The sequence below is a fragment of the Peromyscus eremicus genome, chromosome 2 (assembly GCF_949786415.1).
Source record: "Peromyscus eremicus chromosome 2, PerEre_H2_v1, whole genome shotgun sequence".
Classification (NCBI taxonomy): Eukaryota; Metazoa; Chordata; class Mammalia; order Rodentia; family Cricetidae; genus Peromyscus; species Peromyscus eremicus.
The window spans coordinates 41,457,135-41,482,319 of record NC_081417.1 but is presented as its reverse complement, the minus strand read 5'-3'; the positions used below and the strand labels follow the sequence as shown (position 1 = coordinate 41,482,319).

Genomic DNA, 25,185 nt, shown 5'->3' with positions numbered 1-25,185 from the left:
ATATCAGGTTAATATTAATAATACAATATAAAACATCCCAACTTTTAAAAATTCCAATCTTCAATAACTTAAACACTTCAAAATTTGGTCTCTTTAAAAGGTTAAAGCCTCTCTAAAATATCCAGTCTCTTAACTATGGACTCTTGTAAAATAAAAAATAAGTTATAGACTTGCTTTTTTTTCCCATTTTTTATTAAGAATTTTTTTCATTTTACAAACCAATCATAGATGCCCCTCTTCCCTCCTCCCGCCCCCCCACAGCCTTCCCCCCAACCAGTCTCCCATTCCCCCCCCACAAGAAGGCAAGGCCTCTCAGGGGGAGGCACATCCAGTGTATACTTTCTTACTCCGAGACAGAAGGACTGCTGTATCTGGGACATACTTTCACTCTTCTGGCTCTAAAGGGCCTTGGAGGTTTCATTTCTTCAGCTCTGTCATCAATATCACACAGTTTGTCTCCAGTGCTCAGGGCAGCTCTACTCCATTACCACTGTTGTCCTAGGTGGATGATCCTGATACTGACATCTCCAAAATGCCAAGGTCTCCACTTCAACTAGATTGTACCTTCAACCTTAGCCTCTCCTGGGCTCATTTCAAGGAATTCTGCCACTGACTCATGTCACAAAGCCTCAACTTCTTTTTATAAACTCTTCAGTCCTGGAGCTTCTACAACTGAGGCTGCACCTTCATCATCTGACCCGGGCCTATCGCAGTGCCAAGTGTCAGCTGCTCTCCACAACCCCTCATGCCTTCAAAACCAGTAAAACCTGGGAGACACCATACCGAGTGCTTCTGCCAGCATGAGGTACAGCCTTAGCCCCCTCTGAACCACAACAGAATGTTGTGACCCTGTGAAAGCATTTCCCAGGAGATTTTTTTTTTACCTCAGTGATACTGATCCTTTCTTAATCACTACTAATCTCTCAGCTCCAGCCAACCATCATTGATTGTCCTAGCAAAGCAAAGGTTTCAATTTAGTGGTCCTAGTCTTGTTTTAATCAATACTGATTCTTAAGCTCCAGCTGACCAGAATCACAGTCATAATTTAAAATACTGAATGATTATAATAGATCCTAAACAAATATTCAAAATTCTCTCTGAAACTTCACTAGCCAGACCTCCACCATCAACTTTGCTCTCAGCATTCACTCTTATCTTCCAAGCTTCCACAAAAATGGCTCCCATTATCTATAAGTACTCCATAGCTTTTCCAGCCCAAAGTTCCAAAAGCCTTCCACAATCCTTCCACAATCCTCCCAAAAACATATGCTCAAGTCTGTCACAGCTATAACCCCAAGACCTGGTGGTGTCAATTTCCATAGTAGTGAGGGTTTCCATTTCTGTAATAAAATACCATGACCAAAGGCAACATTGAGAAGAGTTTATTTCAGCTCACAGCTGTAGTCCATCATGAAGGAAAGTAAGAGCAGAAACCTGGAGGCAGGACCTGAATTAGAGGCCATGGAGAATGGCTGATAACTGGACCATTCACCATAGCTTGTTCAGTATAATTTTTTTTTTATATTGTGTAGAACCACCTGCCCATGGATGGCACTACCCACCGTGAGCTGGGTTCTTCCATATCAACTGTTAATAAAGAAAATTCCCCACAGGTTTGCCTATTGGCTAACTTTTCTCAATTGAGATTTCTTCCCCTCAGATGACTCCAGCTTGGGAAAAAAAAGTCAGCACAATAACTATATTTTCAGTGCAGCATACACGAGATATATCACCAAAGAAAGAGATAACCACCCTGATCCCAGGCCTGCTCCAAGCTTGCTTCTTGTATGTTTAAGATCTTTTCACTTACAGACCCCCAGTTTACCTGCTTTTGTCAAATGACAGATGCCCAATCAATTTTTCTTCATTTTTCCATTTTGCCCACAGCCAATTCATCATCAAATTCTGCCGATCCACTTGCAAGGTGTATCTCAAACCCACCCATTGCTTTCCATCATTGCTTACGCTATGCCAGGTTTTTCCACCATCATCTCCTTGATGGACCATTAATGGTCCTCCGTGTTTCCACTCTTGCCATTATAGTCTAGTCTCTGCACAGCACCCAAGAATATCATTTTAGAAAGGCTCACAGGATTCTTCCATTTTTGAAACGGTCCAGTTTCTTTCCATTGCCTTGAAAATCAAAGCTGACTTCATGATCTGACTTGTTCTATCTAAACCAGCCCGTACTTCCCCTATTTCTCACATTTTGCCTGGCCCCAGTCACATGACAATATGGCTGCTGCCAGGAAGGTCCCGCCTGCTCCCAATCCTCGGTTTTCACTCACCCTCCCTTGGCCTATGCAAGCACTCTTTCTGAGCTTCTTTCTATCCTAGAGTCCTTCCTTGATCATTATTTCCGGAGCATTCTCTAGGTAGCATAGACTAGAGAATACTTCCTTCTTATATCTTACTTATTATCACTATGAGGCTTAAAATCTATAATGATATATTTCCATATCCTTGGTACTATTTGCTTTTCCATCAGTCTTCCACAGACCCATATACAAGAAATGAGAGGACCTTGAGTGCTGGTCTTTGTGTATTGAACTATAATGGCCATCTCTCCAAGGTCCACAAAATATGGAGATATAAATTTTGCAAAAGAATGGAATATTATATTTAATGTGTTTTGTATAGTTTCACATTTGTATAGAAAGATTTTTAATGCAGAGCCCATGTTTTATTAAAGAAAATGTTATCAGAGCATTAGGAGGTACTACGTGACTACAGAAAAAAAAATAGTACTAATGCTTTTGAAAAATCTAGCAGGAGCACATCTACTCTGATTATGATCTTCACTTTTGTGGAATAAAAATATGCCCAAAAAGCTACAATACACTCTTCTTGCAAATATGTATATAAGAGTAAAAATGAGACTGGATGAATGAATGGCTCAGCAGTTAAAAACAAATGCTGCTCTTGCAAAGAACAGAGTTCAGGTCTCAGCACCCACTTCAGGTGGCTCAGATTCACCTGTAACTGTAGCTCCAGGGAATCTAGCTCAATGGGATAATTCCACAGAGTCTATTTGATGGACAAAGGAATTTATTGGGGAGGGGTTAACTCACAATCCAGGGAACTCACAATACAGGAAATAGGGATCCCAGAAAGGTGAGGCATGATCCAGTGCTGTTCTCCAGAGAGCTGTGCCCTGATCTGCAACAGCATCCAAGACCACAAGGTAGCGAAAAAGAGAGCACTTACGTGCATCCCTCTGGGCCATGCCTCAGGGGGCAGGTACCTAGCAGTTACCTGCTGTCTCACTAGGGGCAGCGGTGCTTCAGGGAAAGGCACAGACAACCACCCCTACACTAGCTCCCTCTTCTTGCTGCCACAGGTACCTGCACACATATGCACATACCCCCACACAGATATGCATGCAAATAAAAATAAAATAACTATTTTCTATTGAAAATAGATTCTTTGCTCATACAATATATCCTGATTATAGTTTCCCTCCCTCTACTTCTCCCAGTCGCTCCCCACCTCTCCTGCCCTCCAGATCCAGTCCCACAAGCAGGAAATAGAGTCAGAGACCCACTCCTTCTCATGGTCAGCAGTCCCATAAAAATACTAAGCTAATAGCTGTAATGCATATGCAGAGGAGCTGGTGCAGACCCATTGTAGGTCCTGTGCTTGCTGTTCCAGTCTCTGTGAGCTCATATGCACCTTGCTTAGTTGATTCAGAGAGCCATGTTCTCCTGGTGACCTCCATCCCTCCTGACTCTTACAGTCTTCCTGCTTGCTCTTCTGCAGGATTCCCTGAGCTCCGAGGGGAGGGATTTGATGGAGACCTTCAATTTAGACTCATTCCTCACATAATGTCTGGCTGTGGGTCTCTGCATCTGTTCCCATCTGCTACCAGAGGAAGCCTCTCTGATAATGACTAGATAAGGCACTGATCTATGAGTATAGCAGTATATCACTAGTGATTATTTAATTGATTTTTCAGACCAGTCATCTTTGGTTTTAACCTAGGTCTCTGAGATATCTAGACTCTGGTTCTTGGTTACCCAAGAAGGGTCTGGTATGCATTCCTTCTCATGGAGTGGGTTACTCCCACAAGTCCTGTGCCACTGTTGCCCTAGAGTATGTTGTAGGTAGAACAGATTATAGGTCAAAGTTTTCATGGCTGGATTGGTGCCCATGTTTCTCTTCTGACAGACTGCAGAATAACTTCCCCCACCAGAAATCCACAAAGATACCTCCACAATAGACTACTGACAATGGTTGAGAGAAAGCCCAAGCTGACCTACTCTGGTGATAGGATGACCGAACATCCTAACTGTCATGATAGAACTCTCATCCAGTGACTGATGGAGGTGGATGCTGAGATCCATAGCCAAGCCCCAGGTGGAGCTCCAGGAGTCCAATCAGCAAGAGAGAGCAGGGATTATATGAGCAAGAGATATTGAGACCATGATTGGAAAAAGCACAGGGACAAATAGCCAAACTAGTGGAAACACATGAACTGTGAACCAATAGCTGAAGAACCCCCATGGAACTGGATCAAGCCCTCTGGACAAATGAGACAGTTGATTAGCTTGAACGATTTAGGAGGCCCCCAGGCAGTGGAACCAAGACCTGTCCTTAGTGCATGAGCTGGCTTTGTGGAACCTAGGGCCTATGCTGAGACACTTTGCTCAGCCTTGGCGTAGGGAGGAGGGGACTGGACCTGCCTCAACTGAATCTACCAGGCTGAGCTGAATCCCCAGGGGAGACCTTGCCTTGGAGGAAGTGGGAATGGGGGGTGGGTTGGGGGAGAAGGCTGGGGGGTGGGAGGAGGGAAGACCATGACTGCTATGTAAAATTAAATTAATTATAAAATTTTTAAAAATTAAGAAGTAACTTCCCCCACCAAAGAATCTAGAATGTAGGGATGAAGACGGCATGTAGGCACCAGCTCAACTTCTGCATGTTCAATGAGCAGTGTGAATGTTTTCCTCTGCAATTTTGGACCTGTTGTCAGTTTATGGAGAGTAACCCTTTGTCTTAAGTTCAGCCTTGGTAACTTGTGTACTTCCATGGGATAACCATGGCCAAGAACACTACTGAATGCAACACAGTCCTTCCACAAGAAATGGGCATTTGAAGCCAGGTGGTGGTGGCGCATGCCTTTAATCCCAGCACTCAGGAGGCAGAGGCAGGTGGATCTCTGTGAGTTCGAGGCCAGCCTGGGCTACAGAGTGAGTTCCAGGAAAGGCACAAAGCTACACAGAGAAATTCTGTCTCAAAAAACCAAAAACCAAAAAAAAAAAAAAAAAAAAAGGAAAGAAAAAGAAAAAAAAAGAAGTGGGCAATGGGGCAATGGAGATTCTGTATCTCCCAATACTAGGTAGGAGTCTTCATTAGATTCCAGGAAGGTTCCACTGTACTAGGTTTCCCTAGTACCCCCAATTGCCCCCCCAGTTAAAGCCATCTCTTTTTGCACTCTCTCCCTCTATTCTATTCCCTCCCACCTGATTCCTTTCCCTACCTTTCCAACCCATCCCCAATCCACCCATTAAATCCATTCTATTTCCATTTTCCAGGAGATCCATGTGTCCCTCCCTCCAGACCCCTCCTCTTTACCTAACCTCTCTTGGTCTACAGACTGTAGCTTGGTTATTATTTACTTAATGGCTAATATCCACATAAAAGTGAATACATATTTGTCTTTCTGGAACTGGGTTACCTCACTCAGGATAATTTTTTCTAGTTCCATCCATTTGCCTGAAAATTTCGTGATGTTGTTTTGTTTTTTTTTTTAAACAGCTAAGTAATACTCTATTTTGTAAATGTAACATATTTTGTTTATCCATTCTTCTGTTGAGGGACATTTAGATAATTTACAAATTCTGGCAATTATAAATAAAGCCACAATGAACGTGGTTGGGCAAGTGTCCTTGTAGTAGGATGGAGCATCCTTTGGGTATATGCCCAATAGTGGTATAGCTGGACCTTGAGGTAGACAGATTCCCAATTTTCAGAGGAACTGCCATATTGATTTTCAGAGTTTCTGCACAAGTTTGCATTCTTAAAAGGAGAATATACAGTATTTACATTATATGACCTTATATAATGTAGTAAGTTGTCTATATGAGAATTGTTTGATAAGTCTGAAAATTTTTCATTCTATCTTCAAAGAACAATCCTGTCTACCTTCATTGCTGGGAGTGCTTAAAGTAACTGTTGTTTCTAGGTCTTTAGGGAAGCTCACATTATCTTGAGAGATCACAATATCAGGAGAAAGTCCAACTGAGGCAATATATCTGAATTCAGGGCCTGAATTAAAAGTTTGAGATTCAGTTTTCCCAGAAGTAATTTCTTCTCTCATCAGGGAACATATATGCTATAAATAAGATTATGTAGCTCAAAAGCTAATTGTTTGAGAACACCTAATTGAAAGTAATAGCTAATGAGAGAATCGCATTAGTGACTTAACGTTAGTGGTCACATTAAAGTCTCACATTTACATGAACCTGGTTTATTTCCTCTTTCCTAGTTGACATTAGAGGAGTAAATTATCCTGGAATAGCTGAAGAAGCTGATTGCAGGCTGGACCTGGATGAAAGGGCATTAATGAACATAATAAAGAATGTCTCACTCCTCATTCAGAGATTCTTAGAACTGAGGTGTGATTCTGCCTAAGCTACAACAAATAATGAGGCTGTGAAAGCATCTAATGAACATCAGGAGAAAATAGCAGAGTTCATTGTTCCAAACTTAATGTTTAAGGAAACGGGCCAAAAGTCAGCTAGAAAACACAATAATGTGTTATCTTCTCCCACAGTCCCTGCATTATACTAGCATCTTCCACATGGGGTGGGATTCAAGTTTGAAAATGAGAAAGTGTTTCCTTCCATCAATAAACCTGGCCTTGGAGAAAAGCATACAAAACAGATTCACACATCACTGTCTGACAAGATGCTCACTGATAATTTTAGCAACACTGAAGAACTTATTGATACACTTTTCTCTCTCAGAATATCTGAAACTCATGAAAAAGAAGAGTACAGAGAGCGAATTGGAAACTTGAAACTTTCCAAGAAAGTAGGTGTCTGAAATAGACATCTTTAAAAAGGTCAGGCCATATGGCACTGCTTATGAACAATTGCCCTTGTATCAGCAAATTTTTTCTCAAATTTTTAAACATAAAAAATGTTCAACAAAACTGAAGCTGTTGCAGCATGCTGAGAGCAGACTGACCCTCTCTAGCTTAAAAGTTATGGAAAAAACTGGCGAAAGCCACAGCTTTGATTATGTACATCCGAAGCAATCTCTCTCCACCAATAATTATTGGGCTGGGAATGTTACATCAGTTACAAAAAGGGGTTTTCATTGTTCGTTAACTTTTTTTACTACTAAATATGCTAATGAAGGAATACATTTAAACGTTAAACTTATTGTAGGGCTTTGAGGTTTGGCAACCTTTATTTACATCTAAGTGCCAAATATATCTTAATATGGTTCATTTGTTTACCAATCCATTGCCTTACTGAGCAAATATCTACACAGGACAGCTCTGTAGAGCAGCGAGATCAGGCACTTTGAAGGACTTGTCACTGCTTCAGGGATTAGATTCCAATTGTATTATGTTCTTTCTATTGACTTTACTAATTTTATTTTCTTTCCCCAAAAGTAGGTTATTATTTCATTATCGTTTTGGCATTTGGGAAAGCTAGACCAAATAACCTAAAAGGAAAAAAACCTCGACAGAAGCAAATTTGAATCAATTAAGAAAGTCAATCTCAGGACAAGATTGACAGGGACCTTTATGCTTTCATTTCCCAGCTCCAGCAGTTGCAACTACAGTTTCAACCAGAGCTTTATGCATTCTAGCCTTTCAGTGTGTTCTAATAAGCAAAACTCAGAAACACTAAGCAGCTTATCTGGAGCAACAAAATTATTTGCAAATCCCACTTAGTTTAGGGAATGAGGCTTCTAATTTATCATCAGAGCTCTCCAGAGGTTTGGACACAAGTTTTCTCAATGGTGAGGCCTGATAAATGAAACAAAATGAATTAGAACCTTTGACAGGAACTTCCTTTGGAACCTGCTATAGGTGACCTTGAAAGCTACCTCCATTCCTACATAAAAGTCCTTGGTGCTCTCTATTATAACCTTGGCAACACTCATGTAAAAGCCTGAAACTCACGCTGTTTAGAAAAGTTGAAGGCATAAAATCAACTCTTCCTGTTAGCACCTGAAATTTTTTTAAATGAAGTATATATGAATAACTACATCTAACCACATTGTGACTTCATTTATAAGTCTTCTAATAGTCATGTAATATTTCTAGAACTTCTAGATGTTTCTGTTGTCTTCTAGGCAGGGAAGTTATTTTGAAACATATGTAAACTATATACCATTGATTTTTTTTGGTTTTGTAAATTAAAGTGGTATTTAAGTTTATATTTTGATACTGGGTTATGGCAATATAATGCAGGTGAATTTTATAATAATGTATTTGTTATATATAAATATATTATATACAAATTATATGTTTATATAGATTTTATTATACTGGAGTGTGGTAATACTTTAATTGTACTGAAATGTGATTTTATTTGTATGTCAATAAATAAAGTTTGCCTGTAGATCAGAGGTCACATAGTGAGCCATAAGCAGAAGTCCAGCGGTGGTAGCCCATGCCCTTAATCTGATCACATGGCAGGCAGAGTCTCTCTGTGTGGTCAACGACACAGCCAAGTGTGGTGACATGAGCCTTTAATCCCAGTACCAACCATAGAAACCTGGAGTTCTGTATGGACAGGCAGTGATGAGGAGGTCATGTCATGGACAGGCATGACGAGGAGCTGGGCTTAGAGCCAATGAGAAAGCAGAACAGAAAGGCAATAAAAAACACCGGTTACATAGGAAGAATCTCTCTCTGGGGAAGCAACAGTGGCAAGGTAAGATAAGGTAGTTGTGGCTCTTCGCTAGTTCTCTGATCTCTTTGCATATTACCTCTGTATTTGACTCTATGTTTCTTACTTAATAAGACTGTTTAGAAATTCATCTACACTGGAGTATAACTTTAACAATTAAACATCTTAATCATTAATAATTCCAAATGACACAGTAAAAACAACCAGTACTTAAAATGTGAGTGAATAAGAAGAGTTAAAACATAATCCAGTAACAAAGCTCTGAGGATAAGCAAAACACAAATACATTGTTCTAAAGATTCCTAGAGGGCTTTTATCACTAAGTATGAGCCCACAACCTGCCACCGAGTCTTCTGTTCTCCCAAATACTAATCCCCAACTGGGGAAAGAATTAGAGCTTCATGATGTAGGCCAGTAATATTAACAGAACATCAAATCCCAAGATCTTGGGCAGAGATATTCTTTTTTGACAAAATAACAAGAAAATGGGGACCTACATTTTAGATAAGTGGATGATTAATAAAAACTGTGCACCTAAGAGAATGCAAAACTAAGAACAGTGTGCCTATTTAGGTCAGCTATTTTTTGATCTACTCCCAAATTAAATCAGTAATATGAATACAGTTAGTTCACATTGAAGCAGGCCAGGGTCTTCATTGTCAACCAAATGTAATAGTTGTACATAATGCTTACATATACCATAATATACAATAGTATTTTCTCCATGTTACACAGATATTTCCTGAAAACAGACTAATGCTGAAAACATGAGTGAGTCTGTATCTAATGAGCCGCTACAGACAATGTAAGACCATTCATAAGAGCATAGTATGTTTAGACGACATGAGAGGTGGAAAGCAGGAGAGAACATGATTAAGTATCTAGCATATAAAGTAAGTCACATATTCTTTTGTGAACATGATGTATTCAATTCTTTTTATTTGGCATGAAGGAGAAGATTCCGCGGGAATGAAGCACAACCCTCTGTACTGTGTAGGCCTTTGATATCCGTGTTGCTTAGCATTGCTTTACCTTCCACTTCACAGCATATGGCTTGATACTATCTTTATCCACTCAGGAACTACTTGCTAGCTTTCTGGTATAATCCAGGTACACTTCGAGACACGACGAAACATGGGAGTGCAATCAGTGATTTCCTCTCCTTATGGAGCTTGCATGGCAAAGGCTTAGAAAATATGACACATGCAAAAACATTGTTGAAAATAACTATAAATGATGATAACCTCAACGGGAGGAAGAAGTCGTGCAGTCAGTAGTTGATGACTTTGGTGTGATCAAGAAAGGCTACTGTAGGAAGGTAAAGAGTGGGAGAGGGGCAGCAGGGAGAGTTCCAGGAAGACTCTGGAAGGAAAAAGATCAAGTGTAACTACCAACCTGAGTGAAAGAAAGGAAGAAAGAAAAGGGGCAGAACGGGGCCAGAAAGCCTGAAGAAAGACTAATTTGTGATTCCAACTAAGCTACCTTCCTCCCATGACAAGCAACTACAGCCAGCACAGAATGTAACAAAGCACTTTTCTCCGAGTGCAGAAATACAGGCAGAAACAGCCTGTGACTCCTGAAAGATAAAAAACACCACGTGAGGTGACTCCTCTCATTGCCTCAGATTTCTGAGGAAGGTTTATAGACCATGTTCCTGTCAGGGGGTGGAATGCTCAGAATAGGGAGGGAGACACGGAAGCCTCAGCATAAAACAGTACCAGAGTGGAAGAAGCACTGCACAGAAGCAGCTCCAGAAATCCAAATCAGCCTCTGGAGCCCTTGTCCCAGCACAAGCTGCAAGCACAGGGATCTAGGATGACACTGGGGTGACAAGCAGTCCCCAAAGCAGATATATTTCCTGCAAGGCAAGGATAGCAGCTTTGTAAGTACCTGGAACATTGCATAGACACTTTCTGTAAAAGGACTAAGGGCTCAAGTAACCCCAGAGTAAAGGCTTCCTTGATTCCAAAACATAATCAAGCTGCTCTGCCAATAATTAATATTCCTCTCAATAAAAGTGATAAGGGAAGCTAACAAAAATCAAAGACACTAAAGGTACAAAATACTGTCAAATGTAGCACACACTCTCAATTAAAACCTGTTAATAGAAGCAAACTAAAAATAATAATGGACTTAAATCAAGAACTTTGGAATTATTATTATCAATATGCACAAGATCTTAAAGAAATAAGTGGGCATAATAAGGGGAGAATGAAATCTACTGGGGGGGGCGGTAACTAGTGAGACTCCCAGAATTGAAAAGCACAACACCTGAAGAAAGTTTTAGTAAGTTGGTGGATTAGATCCTGAAGAAAAAACATTGATTGGAGAATTTGAGAGAAAACATAAAAGTCTTTGACCATTTCTTCAGTTGGAGATTTAGCTCAGTGGGAAAGGGTTTGCCTTGTAAACACAAAGACGTGGGTTCTGGCCCTGGCTTTAAAGGATTAAAAAGAAAGTAGTTACCAATTTCCAATATCAAACAAGAAGCATTGCTACCAAGAAGCCAACTGAGTGGCATCATTAACACAATGAAAGAAAAAAAATTAAAAATTCCATATCTAGTCAAAACTTTATGAAAAACAGAAACAGACATGGAAATGAAATAAGAATATGTTCAAACACATAAAAGCTGAAACAATCTGAAATTAGCAGACGTGAAGCCTAAAAACTAATAAAGAAATTACCTTAATGGGGTAAAAATCAGGCAATTCATGCAAGTAAAAATGAGTCAAGAAGGGTTAGAAGTAAGCACACAATAACTCAGATGCTCATAATTTTAAATTTTCTTTAAAGACAGTTGACTAAAGCAAAAAGAAAATAATTGCTATAATTTTCAAGGGTGTAACATCTTTAAAGGCAAATACATTTTAAAAGCACAAGAAACCAGGTGTGGTGGCACATACCTTCAATCCCAGCACTCAAGAGGCAGACACAGGTGGGTCCCAGAGATTGAGGCCAACGTGGTCTACACAGTGAGATTCAGGACAGTCAGGGATACAGAGGGAAACATTGTCTCAAAAAAAAGAGAGAAAGAAAGAAAGGAGTGGGCTGGAGAGATGGTTCAGTGGTTAAAAGCACTGACTGTTCTTCCAGAGGACCCAGGTTCAATTTTCAGTGCCCACATGGTAGTTCACAACTGTCTGTAATTCCAGTCCCAGGGTACCAAACAGCCGTTGTAAAACACTAATGCACATAAAGTAAAAATAAATTAATTAAAAAGAAAGAACCATGCTTTCATTTTTTTAAAAAAAGCACATGAAGTTGATATGAGAGAGTATATACAGTCATTAAATTCTCATGTTTATATTTCTATACAGAGTATTTTGCTGTTTGTGGGTAAAGATCATGATAAATTAAAAAAAATATGACCCACATAATACAAATGTAGCCAATAATAGTGGTAAAATCAAATAATAAAAGTTTCATCTAATTCAAAAACATAAAGGATGTTGTAAAAAAAACTAGATGAACAGTGAAGATAAACATAGATACAAGAGTCTTACACCTGATGTCAACTATTACATTACTAATTAAACATCCGATTAAAATACAGAATCAGATAAGATAAAAATCAAGATGTAACATCCTAGTGAACCCACAAACCAACCCTACCAGCGAAGCAGGGAGGCTAACTTCAGATCTTCACCTACTCCTCCAAGTCCAATCCACTTGTCTCATCCCCAATACTGCAGAAAACCTCCCTTTGCCTTCTGCAACATTCCACTGGATCATACATATCTTCCCCTCCAGCAAAGTATCTTGGTACAAAATTAACTCACAAAAATCAGTAGCCCTCCTACATACAAATGACAATCAGACTGATAATGAAATCAGGGGAAAAAATACCTTTCACAATAGCCTCAAATACTATGAAATATCTAAGGGTCACTCTATCCAAGTAAGTGAAATGTGCATGTAATTGAAAAAAATCTTAGGACCTTGAAGAAAGAATTGAAGAAGATATCAGAAGATGGAAAGAACTCCCCTGCCTATGGATTGATAGGAATAATATAGTAAAATGGTCATCTTACCAAAACCAAAGTACAGATTCAATGCAATCCCCATCAAAATGACAACACAATTCTTCACAGATCTTAAAAGGACAATTCTGAACTTCATATGGAAACATAAAAAAACTCTGAACAATAAAAGAACTGCAGGAGGTCTCATCATTCCTATTGTCAAGTTATACTACAAAGCTATGCTAATAAAATCAGCATGGTATTGTCATAAAAGCAGATACCTTGATCAATGGAATTGAATCGGAGACCCAGACATAAACCCACACATATATGGACACCTGATTTTTGATAAAGAAGCCAGAAAGATACAATGGGGAAAAAAAGACAGCATCTTCAACAAATGGTGCTGTTCAAACTGGAGAGCTGCATGTAGGAAAATGCCAATAGATCCATACCTATTACCCTGCACAAAACTCAGCTACAAATGGATCAAAGACCTCAACAATAAACCAGATACTCCCAACCTTTTAGAAGACAGAGTAGGGAATAGCCTTGAACGCATTGGCACAGGAAACAACTCTCCGAACAGAACACTGACAGTTTAGGCACTAAGATAGACAATAAATGAGACCTCATGAAACTGAAAGATTTTGTAAGGCAAAGGACACTGCCAATAGGACAAAATGGCAGCCTACAAAATGGAAAAAGATTTTTACCAACTCAATATCCAATATAGAGATGTCTAATATTCAAAAGATCCCAAGAAATTTGATAGCAGAAACCAAATAACCCAATTAAAAACTGGGGTACAGATCTAAACAGAGAATTCTAAATAGAGGAAATTCAAATGACTGAGAAACATTCAAAGAAATATTCAATATCCTTAGCCATGGGGGGGGGGAACAAATTAAAACTACTTTGAGATTACACTTTAACACCTGTCAGAATGGCTAAGATCAATAATACAAAATAATACAAGTGACAGCTCATGCTGGAGAGGATATGGAGCAAGGGGAACACTCCTATATTGCTGGTGGGAGTGCAAACTTATACAGCCACTATGAAAATCACAGTGACAGTTTCTCAGAAAGATGGGAATCAGTCTACCTCAATATCCAGCTACACTACTCTTGGGCATATACCCAAAAAACCAAAGTATGCTTTATCCTACCACAGGAACACTTGCTCAAACACGATTATTGCTGTTCTAGTCATAACAGCCAGAAGTTGGAAACTACCTAGATGTCCCTCAACAGAAGAGTGGATAAAGAAAATGTGGTACATTTATACAATGGAATATTACTCAGATATTCTTTTTAAACTACATTACGAAATTTGCAGGCAAATGGATGGAACTAAATAAAAATTGTGAGTGAGGTAACCACACCCAGAATGATAAATATGATGTGTGTTCACTTATATCTAGATATTAACCATTTAATGAATGAAAATCAAGCTACAGTCCATAGACTCAGAGAGGTTAGGCATAGAGGAAGGGACTAGGGGACACACATGGATCTCCCTGGGATGGGGAAATAGAAAAGATTTTGTGGGTGGACAGGAGCCAGAGGGAGGAAGGAGGAGGATGGAAAGATGAGGGGAAAGAGGGAGATGGGATTGAGGGAGGGAACAAGAGGAAAGACTGCTAAACTTTATAACACAAATCTTAAAAGGTCTTATTAATAAAAAAAAACAGAGCCAGATATTGGGGTGAAAGCTGAAAGATCAGAGAAGCAGAACGAGCCACAGCCAACCTCACCTCACCTACTCCTTAGCCAATCCTGTTTCTATGAATCCTCAGACTGAAAGCCTCTGAGTCCTTACCCCTGAGTGTCTCAGTTGAACTGCTGCTAAAAAGCCTCTAGTTCCTGGTCCTCACCCCTTACATACCTTTCTACTTCCTGCCATCACTTCCTAGGGTTAAAAGTCATGTGTCCTTCCCAAACAAAGACAGAAGATCTCAAGTGCTGGGATTAAAGGTATGGGCCACCATCCCTGGCTCTGTTTCCAGTGTGTCCTTGAACTCACAGAGATCCAGACGGAACTCTGCCTCCTGAGTGAGAGGGTTAAAGGCCTGTGTGCCACCACTGGCTGGCCTCTATATCTAATATATTGGCTGGCTCTGTCTTCTGATCCCTAGATAAATTTTATTTGTTAGAGCACAACTAAAATATCACTACATTTCCCCTTTTTTGTTTAAAATAAAAAACCATTATAACTAATATAAGAAAAATTATATACAATAAGTACAATGAGTATGTATAATATGTACAGTCAAGAATTACATTAACAATGTCCAGTCCATTAGCATTTGACAAATTCAAACAAAAAATTTATTATTTATCCTATTTTGGTTAGTCCAATACAAAATTTGTGTACAATATACAAAAATCCAATCCAATGTCAAATATTTAAAACAAGTAGTTCCTTTTTAAAAGTAGATTCAATAGTCTACCTTTTTATCTTATCATATTCTTATTCTCCCGTTTTTCTTTCCAGAGTAGATTCAGTAATCTACCCTTTTATCCTATTATTTCTATATCTCTTTTTTTCAGAGTAGATTCAATAATCTTCTTATCTACATCCTTTTTTCTGTTTCTTTTCATTTTTTTTAAATCAAGAGCCCTGAATCTAATCTCCTTTGTTTAGCTTTTTTCCTGACCGCTAACAATTAACAACTTATAACCAACCATCCTAAACAATGACAATTATACATAACCCACTGAATAACCAAAAACCACCCACTCCAACTTTTAGGAATGTGGGCGTCATTTTCTTAAAATTCCTTCCTGCTGTCTGGGGGCAAAGGCATCTTTAGGGAATCCTTAAAAGAAAATTTTGGGGGGTAACTGTCAAGTCCTGGGAAAGTTAGCTGTATCATCTGTCCAGTCGCTGCATAATGGGAAAGCACAGGGCACATCTCGAGTCCTAGCTTGAGTAGTCTATGAGGCTGGATCATCTCAGCTCGACATCTTGAGATCATTATTCTGAGCAATGTGTAGTCCAAAGTCGATTTGGGGTGGTATTAATCAGCTTAATGGCTTCATCATAGTCCATGTGGAATCATCATTGTGGGATCCCCTCATCTTTTTGGAGATTTCAAAGTCACTGTTAGGCATGGCCATGGTTCCCTGCAGATTGTGTGTGTGTGTGTGTGTGTGTGTGTGTGTGTGTGTGTGTGTGTGTGTCTACTCTGTGGTTTGGAGCATTATCAATTGTATCTGTGGAAGAATTGTGTCTCACAGCCAGTCCCAAATCTGCAATGCAACAGGATCCATTCTTCTTCACCAAGATATTCTTTGATTTCAAATCTCTGTGAGCAATAGCTGGCTTTCCTTGGGAACCAACAATCTCCATGTGAAGATGGGCAAGACTGCTTGCTGTAGACAGAGCAAGTTTAATCATCCCTTCTACTGTAACAGTGTATCTATTCAAGGAATCAAAAAGGGATCCATGCTCATGGTAATCCCACACCAGCCACAGCTGAGTCCATGTGCCATTGTCTTTGCTGTCTGCTGCTATGAATCCTAGGATGTTTTCATGGCATAACATCACAGTCTGATAAATCTCTGCCTCTTGGAACTGCAAACATTCTTCCGTAGAAGAGAATATCTTCACAGCAACTTCTTCTGCCTGACACTTGCCTCGTCAAATTTCTCCAAACTGACTTTTGCCAATGCTTTCTTGTAAGATGATGGTTCTGGCAGCTGTTCTCTGAACAAGCAGCTGTAAACCTTTCATCCCCAGTAGCAGCATCGCAGCCTCCACCAACAGGATGAGAAGAAGCCTGCAACACAGAGCAGCAGTACCGCTGCTTCCGTGGTCCCGCTGCCACCCTTCATTGCCCAGCCCTGGCCACAGTTTCTCCTCAGCAAGCCTTCCAGGCTGGCCTCAAACTCATGATCTTCCTGCCTCTGCCTCCTTCATCAAATCCTACCAGTGTGTGCCACCCCAACCAGCCGCGTGCGGATCAGGCCTGAGCTGGGGACTGCAAGGCCACTAACAAGCAGCTTTTTTGTGAATTCACGCCACAAATGTTGGGCACCAGATGTAACATGAATCTTAAAAAGTCTTATAATAAAAAATCAAGAGCCAGATACTAGGGTGAAAGCTGAAAGATCAGAGAAGCAGAATAAGCCACAGCCAACCTCACCTCACCAACTCCTCAGCTGATTCTGTTTCCTCAGACTGAAAGTATCTCAGTCCTCACCCAAGCCTCTAGTTCCTGGTCCTCACCCCTTACATACCTTTCTACTTCCTGCCATCACTTCCTAGGATTAAAGGTATGTGTCCTTCCCAAACAAAGACAGAAGATCTCAAGTGCTGGGATTAAAGGTATGGGCCACCATCCCTGGCTCTGTTTCCAGTGTGTCCTTGAACTCACAGTATCTCAGTCCTCACCCAAGCCTCTAGTTCCTGGTCCTCACCCCTTACATACCTTTCTACTTCCTGCCATCACTTCCTAGGGTTAAAAGTCATGTGTCCTTCCCAAACAAAGACAGAAGATCTCAAGTGCTGGGATTAAAGGTATGGGCCACCATCCCTGGCTCTGTTTCCAGTGTGTCCTTGAACTCACAGAGATCCAGACGGATCTCTGCCTCCTGAGTGAGAGGGTTAAAGGCCTGTGTGCCACCACTGGCTGGCCTCTATATCTAATATATTGGCTGGCTCTGTCTTCTGATCCCCAGATAAATTTTATTTGTTAGAGCACAACTAAAATATCACTACATTTCCCCTTTTTTGTTTAAAATAAAAAACCATTATAACTAATATAAGAAAAATTATATACAATAAGTACAATGAGTATGTATAATATGTACAGTCAAGAATTACATTAACAATGTCCAGTCCATTAGCATTTGACAAATTCAAACAAAAAATTTATTATTTATCCTATTTTGGTTAGTCCAATACAAAATTTGTGTACAATATACAAAAATCCAATCCAATGTCAAATATTTAAAACAAGTAGTTCCTTTTTAAAAGTAGATTCAATAGTCTACCTTTTTATCTTATCATATTCTTATTCTCCCGTTTTTCTTTCCAGAGTAGATTCAGTAATCTACCCTTTTATCCTATTATTTCTATATCTCTTTTTTTCAGAGTAGATTCAATAATCTTCTTATCTACATCCTTTTTTCTGTTTCTTTTCATTTTTTTTAAATCAAGAGCCCTGAATCTAATCTCCTTTGTTTAGCTTTTTTCCTGACCGCTAACAATTAACAACTTATAACCAACCATCCTAAACAATGACAATTATACATAACCCACTGAATAACCAAAAACCACCCACTCCAACTTTTAGGAATGTGGGCGTCATTTTCTTAAAATTCCTTCCTGCTGTCTGGGGGCAAAGGCATCTTTAGGGAATCCTTAAAAGAAAATTTTGGGGGGTAACTGTCAAGTCCTGGGAAAGTTAGCTGTATCATCTGTCCAGTCGCTGCATAATGGGAAAGCACAGGGCACATCTCGAGTCCTAGCTTGAGTAGTCTATGAGGCTGGATCATCTCAGCTCGACATCTTGAGATCATTATTCTGAGCAATGTGTAGTCCAAAGTCGATTTGGGGTGGTATTAATCAGCTTAATGGCTTCATCATAGTCCATGTGGAATCATCATTGTGGGATCCCCTCATCTTTTTGGAGATTTCAAAGTCACTGTTAGGCATGGCCATGGTTCCCTGCAGATTGTGTGTGTGTGTGTGTGTGTGTGTGTGTGTGTGTGTGTGTGTGTGTGTGTCTACTCTGTGGTTTGGAGCATTATCAATTGTATCTGTGGAAGAATTGTGTCTCACAGCCAGTCCCAAATCTGCAATGCAACAGGATCCATTCTTCTTCACCAAGATATTCTTTGATTTCAAATCTCTGTGAGCAATAGCTGGCTTTCCTTGGGAACCAACAATCTCCATGTGAAGATGGGCAAGACTGCTTGCTGTAGACAGAGCAAGTTTGATCATCCCTTCTACTGTAACAGTGTATCTATTCAAGGAATCAAAAAGGGATCCATGCTCATGGTAATCCCACACCAGCCACAGCTGAGTCCATGTGCCATTGTCTTTGCTGTCTGCTGCTATGAATCCTAGGATGTTTTCATGGCATAACATCACAGTCTGATAAATCTCTGCCTCTTGGAACTGCAAACATTCTTCCGTAGAAGAGAATATCTTCACAGCAACTTCTTCTGCCTGACACTTGCCTCGTCAAATTTCTCCAAACTGACTTTTGCCAATGCTTTCTTGTAAGATGATGGTTCTGGCAGCTGTTCTCTGAACAAGCAGCTGTAAACCTTTCATCCCCAGTAGCAGCATCGCAGCCTCCACCAACAGGATGAGAAGAAGCCTGCAACACAGAGCAGCAGTCCCGCTGCTTCCGTGGTCCCGCTGCCACCCTTCATTGCCCAGCCCTGGCCGCAGTTTCTCCTCAGCAAGCCTTCCAGGCTGGCCTCAAACTCATGATCTTCCTGCCTCTGCCTCCTTCATCAAATCCTACCAGTGTGTGCCACCCCAACCAGCCGCGTGCGGATCAGGCCTGAGCTGGGGACTGCAAGGCCACTAACAAGCAGCTTTTTTGTGAATTCACGCCACAAATGTTGGGCACCAGATGTAACATGAATCTTAAAAAGTCTTATAATAAAAAATCAAGAGCCAGATACTAGGGTGAAAGCTGAAAGATCAGAGAAGCAGAATAAGCCACAGCCAACCTCACCTCACCAACTCCTCAGCTGATTCTGTTTCCTCAGACTGAAAGTATCTCAGTCCTCACCCAAGCCTCTAGTTCCTGGTCCTCACCCCTTACATACCTTTCTACTTCCTGCCATCACTTCCTAGGGTTAAAAGTCATGTGTCCTTCCCAAGCAAAGACTGGAGATCTCAAGTACTGGGATTAAAGGTGTAGGCCACCATCCTTGGCTCCTTGAACTCACAGAGATCCAGAGGAATCCCTGTCTCCCGAGCAATAGTACCAAAGGTGTGTGCCACCACTGGCTGGCTCTGTCTTCTGATCCCCAGACAAGTTTATTTGTTAGAGCACAAAAAAAAAAAAAAATATATCACCACAAAACTTAAAGAACATTTGAGGACATTAAATAAACCTAGTACAATGGAAACTTCCTGTAATACATGAAGATGATCCTAATGACGACTCCAAAAAATGAGGGAGGCAGAACCCCTCCTGGTCATGTCTTGTCACCAAACAAAGCCTCCAGTGAAGGGACTGGGATTCATCCAGTTAAGTTGCTGGCCAAACGTTCGATGAAAATCCCCAAACAACCCAGGCTGTTGCCAAGACAATTGCTCCCCACAAACTGACAGGAAATCTCCATTGCTGAAGACAACACCCACATAAATCATTGAATACAGAGAGGTTGAGCTGGTGCCTACAAAGAACCTTCACCTCCATGTTCTGGTGTCTATGACCCAGAAAGGTACTCTGCAGGCAACCAAAGGAGAAAAATAAACACCAACCCAACCACAAAACCCTTAATCTGCAATGTGCACTGCCTGTGAAATATGGTAGGGCATTGGTGGCACAAACCCTGTGGAAGCAGTGAATTGATGTCCGATTTGGTGCCTTATTCAGCCATCATTAGAGAGGCTTCCTCCTTCAACATATGGGAACCAAAAAATAGAGTCCCACAGCCAGACAATATGCAGTGAGAGAAAGAGACCTTGGACCACACAGCTCTAAAGGAGATGTCTCCATCAAATGCCTCCCCTCAGAGCTAGGGAACCCCACAGAAGAGGAGGCAAAAGGAGTCGGGGAGACAGAGGGTACAGAGAATACCAGGAACCAGGTCCCTCTAAAACAACTAAGAAATGATCTTGTGAACTAACAGAGACTGAAGCAGCAATCACAGTGCCTACATGAGTCTATACCAGGTCTTCATGAAAACTATAGTTTTCAGTTTAATCCCTTTATGGATTCACTGAATACATGAATGAATGGGTCTCTGATTCTTGTACCTTCTCATGGGCTCTTTTAGTTTTTTTTCTGTTGGCATGGCTTGTCCAACTTCAATATGATGGTTTTTATTATATTATATTATATTTTGTTATTTTTTGTTGTTATCTCCTAGAAGTCTGTTCTTTTCTAATGATAGAAATGGAGTGGATCCAGAGAGAAAAGGAAGTGAGAAGGAACCGGGAGGAATAAAGGGAGGGGAAAATATATTCAGATTATATGGTATGAGAAAAGAACCCATGTTTAATAAAATAGGGGAAAGGGAAAAAAAGAAAAATATATAAACAGTCCAATAAATACAATCTTATATTTTTTAAAAAAGGATAAAGCACTCCCCTAGCATATGCAATGTACAATGTCCTGTGTGTGATGCCTAATGAAAAATATTGAATTATTTTAAAGATGAGTTACACAGTTTTATTCTAGCCTTGAAGCATCCCTAGAAGTACTTAAAAAATAATGGCCGGGCGGTGGTGGCGCACGCCTTTAATCCCAGCACTCGCCCCCTAGAAGTACTTAAAAAATAATGGCCGGGCGGTGGTGGCGCACGCCTTTAATCCCAGCACTCGGGAGGCAGAGCCAGGTGGATCTCTGTGAGTTCGAGGCCAGCCCGGGCTACCAAGTGAGTTCCAGGAAAAGGCGCAAAGCTACACAGAGAAACCCTGTCTCAAAAAACCAAAAAAAAAAAAAAATAATGGATTCTGGAAATCCAACATTGAAAGATTGAAGTAAGTTAGAGAATTACTTTCATACTTCAGGCTAGAAATAATGGTGGTTTGTATTAGAGCAATATTTGCTAATAGAGAGAAAAGTAGATACAATCAAGGTCTATCCTCAGCTTGACTCACATAGAACTAAAACTTATATGTATTTCTTGTTTAATATAATACATATACTTGAGGAAAATTTTCACAAAGACAAGTTGTAGTTCCTAGATGATATTTGAAGATGTTTGCTCTCTGAGAAATATTATTCTATATGTAACAATTTTTTATTTAATAATAGATAAACTAAGTGGTGAATTTTTAGAATTGAAAAAACAGTGAATACAGCAAAACCCAAATATTAACGATTTCTGGATTATGATCTAAATGCTGACTTAGCTTCACATGCTGTGCTCACAATTTTAGTCATATTAGACCACTGGAGTTAGTAATGACTAAAATATAATAGGAAACTATTTAAACCCAGATAATAGTGCTTCCCTGAATCTGTAATGAGTTACAGAATTATACTCAGTTTGTACTGGGATTGGATTGTTGTTTGCTCTTCCTGAGGCATGCTTTGCACTAAAGATACATTCAATGTTTCATTATTTCACTATTTTAAACAAACATTATATCATCATGAATATGTTCAGTGTCACAATTTTACCATCAGTGGAATGACTTAGCTTCTGTCCAATATGATATTTTACCAAGAAATGCCTAGAATAATTTAGTGAGCTCATAACTCTAAATCAATAAAATGGAAATAATCCACTATTACTCTTCTATTCTGTGCCACTGAGTAGCCAAAGAAGTATATATTAAAATTATTTATATGTATATATGGGTATGTATATAACATAGATACAAGTAGCATTAAACAGACTGAGCAGGTTATATTTAGGAATATATTCTTATACATATATACATGTCACAAAAATTTAAGGAAAAGAAAGAGTCCATGAATTTGAAAAAGCAGGAGGAGTAAGAGAAGATCTGGAAGGAAGAAAAAAAGGCAGGAATGATGTAATTATTTTATAATATTAAAAAATTTTTAATTTAAAAAAAAAAATAAAATTACGCATTCATCATGTCTCTGTGCTCCCTATTACCATGGGAAAAAAACAAGCCCACAGTTTCTTTATCTCTGATATCTCTGAGAAAATGCTATGGGATCGTGGAATGTTTACGGTGACCAATCCGTTTACTACAGTTTTAAAGAATTATAAGCAGAACAGTTATTCTATATTCTCTAGTGTTTATCCTTAGTGTCCTTCCCCAATGTTTGGAACATACTTGCTTGTATATTTTATTGGGAATCTGGCATAGTCCTCACTGCTCTCCTTGCTGACACACACTACTCTGGGTTTTCATTCCATCTCATGAAAGATATTGTCTGCTTCTTAATCTATTTTTTTTCTTCTCATCCAAGTCATTAGTGTCTTATAGCATAACATATCTTCATTAAACAAGCTAGTCCCATGAGAAAAAAAAAGTTATGTGGATCTGATAAATGTTGATATCTGTAATGCTTCATTGTACATCTAAAGACTGTGTCCTTCTGTAATGTAGGCTCAAACTACACCTTCCTCCATCTCCACAAAGTTAGCACCAGGCATTTCTTGTGCCAGTACTTTGACTTGCAATTTGTAGTAGATGAGTAATTGGACAAGAAAGTTACAATTCTACAGAGAAAAACAAAATCTAATACATTTGTCCACAAAATTAGAGACACTGAGAGGAGGGGAAGTGAGCACAAAGTCCTACCCCTAACCAAGAAGCTATTTGCAATTGATACCTGATGGGAAAGGAAAATCAGCTTCCTCCAATAAAGTGTCCCTGGATATATCAACCTCACTCCAGGGCAGGCCCCATGCCCAGGGGTAGCTGACGAACACACAACGAACTGAGTGCTGGTTTATGCACTGTTTGGTTCTGTTTCGTTTGGTATTCATTGTTTTATTGTTTTGTTGTTATTTGCACATTTGTTTTGATTTTCGATTTTGTTTTGTGTTTTAAAGATAAGATAAATAATATGCAGTTTTGTGCGTAGGAAGATGGGAGGATATTGGAGGAGTTGGGGGAGAAAGGAATACGATCAAAACAGACTGAATGAAAAAAAAATTAACAAAAATAAAATTTAAAAATCAGAGCCAACCCTTACCAGCTGCAGCACTCAAGCAAATGGACCCTGTTTCTCACCTGGACAACACAGTAGAGCTGACAGTGTTGGCAGAGGCACCGGTGAGATAGCCCTGAGGATAGCTGGCCACACCCCCTCTTCTGCAATGTTTTGCTGAGGGCAAGGGAAAGATGCCCTCTCTGCCTCCCTTACCCCTGCCCCCTGTGGTGGGAGAGGGAGCTGACCCTTCCCCTTACCAGCTGCAGCACTTCGGAAAGTAGACTCTGCACCTCGCCTGGACAGCACAGTAGAGCTGACCCCACTGATGGGGAAATGGGTGAACTGCCAGAGAACGTGACCATGGGAGACCTGGCCCCACTCCTCATCTGCCATATGGTAGCATGACAGGAGAGAGATGCCCTCCCTCTCCCCCACCCATCAAAGCCTGAGGCAGGTGGGAGAGCTGGCCCTGCAGTCATCAGAGCAAGAGGGCTGCCCCTGCCCCTCATCAGCTGCAACACTTGGGAAAGTGGCCCCAACACCACAACTGGGCAACACAATAGAGATGGCCCTGGACGTTTAGATGTGGGAGAACAGAATCTGAGGACACGAAAGAAGGAGAACTGCCTCCCCACTTCCCACTCCCCACCCCCTTCCCCACCCATGCTCATTGTTGCAAGGGGTGAACTGGCCAGGGCAATGCAGGAAAGCTCACCCTGGCGGTGAGGATAAAGGAAAGCTGGTAGGCTGACCAATCCTGCAACTACCCAGGCCCAGAACTAGGGTTATGAGTTACATCCCTATATCCACCTCATCTGCAGCAGACCCAAAACTGCAGGATCTCCAGGACACAAGGCAACAGTAGGATATCCAAGAGGAGTTCCAGTGTAGCAGAAGCCAGGGGCCTCGAACTGTACCAAGGACTCTTTGCAATGAACACTTGCAAGTGAAGGGTTTACTGCATGACTCACTGTGTCACGCTACAGCTTCCATGACGAGACTAATTTTTCTTTTTTCTTCTTCTTTTTTTCTCTTAAATTTTAATTTTTTTTTGGGGGGGAGGTTGCAAGGGCAGAGGGTGGATATGAAGGGATGGAGAAATGAACTGGATGGAGACTCATGATGTGAAAGATACAACGAATAAAAAAAAGAGAGAGAGTTAAATAAATAATCAGAGATAATACTCTTAAGTATGACACAAAAGTACTATATTGTAAAATTTCAAAAAAAAAAAAAACATGTTTTTTCCTTTTTATTGAAAATGGATTTTTTTCTCACATAATATATCCTGGTTATAGTTTTCCCTCCCTGTTCCTCCCTGTACCTCTGCATGTCCCCTCCAATTCAGATCCACCCACTTTCTGTCTCTCATTAGAAAACAGGCTTCTAAAGGATAATAGTAAAACATAACAAAATAAAATATACTAAGATAAAACAAAAGCTATCACATCAAAGTTGGACAAGACAAACAGAAGGAAGAGAGCCCAAGAGAAGGACTCAGAGACCCACTCTTGCACACTCAGGAGTCTCATATGGAACACTAAACTGGGAGCCCTAACAT

The 25,185-nt window shown here is 40.2% G+C and overlaps 1 protein-coding gene across 1 annotated transcript in view; it reads right to left on the bottom strand.

Annotated features, from left to right (window-relative positions):
• Positions 1-24,017, bottom strand: part of LOC131904726 (uncharacterized) — a 192,458-nt gene extending 168,441 nt beyond the window's left edge. The window contains 4 exon segments of the mRNA XM_059255781.1: positions 16,031-16,600; positions 18,581-19,175; positions 23,705-23,798; positions 23,882-24,017. Coding sequence (XP_059111764.1) covers positions 16,031-16,600; positions 18,581-19,175; positions 23,705-23,798; positions 23,882-24,017 — 1,395 coding nt within the window.
• Positions 24,018-25,185: the final 1,168 nt, after the last annotated feature.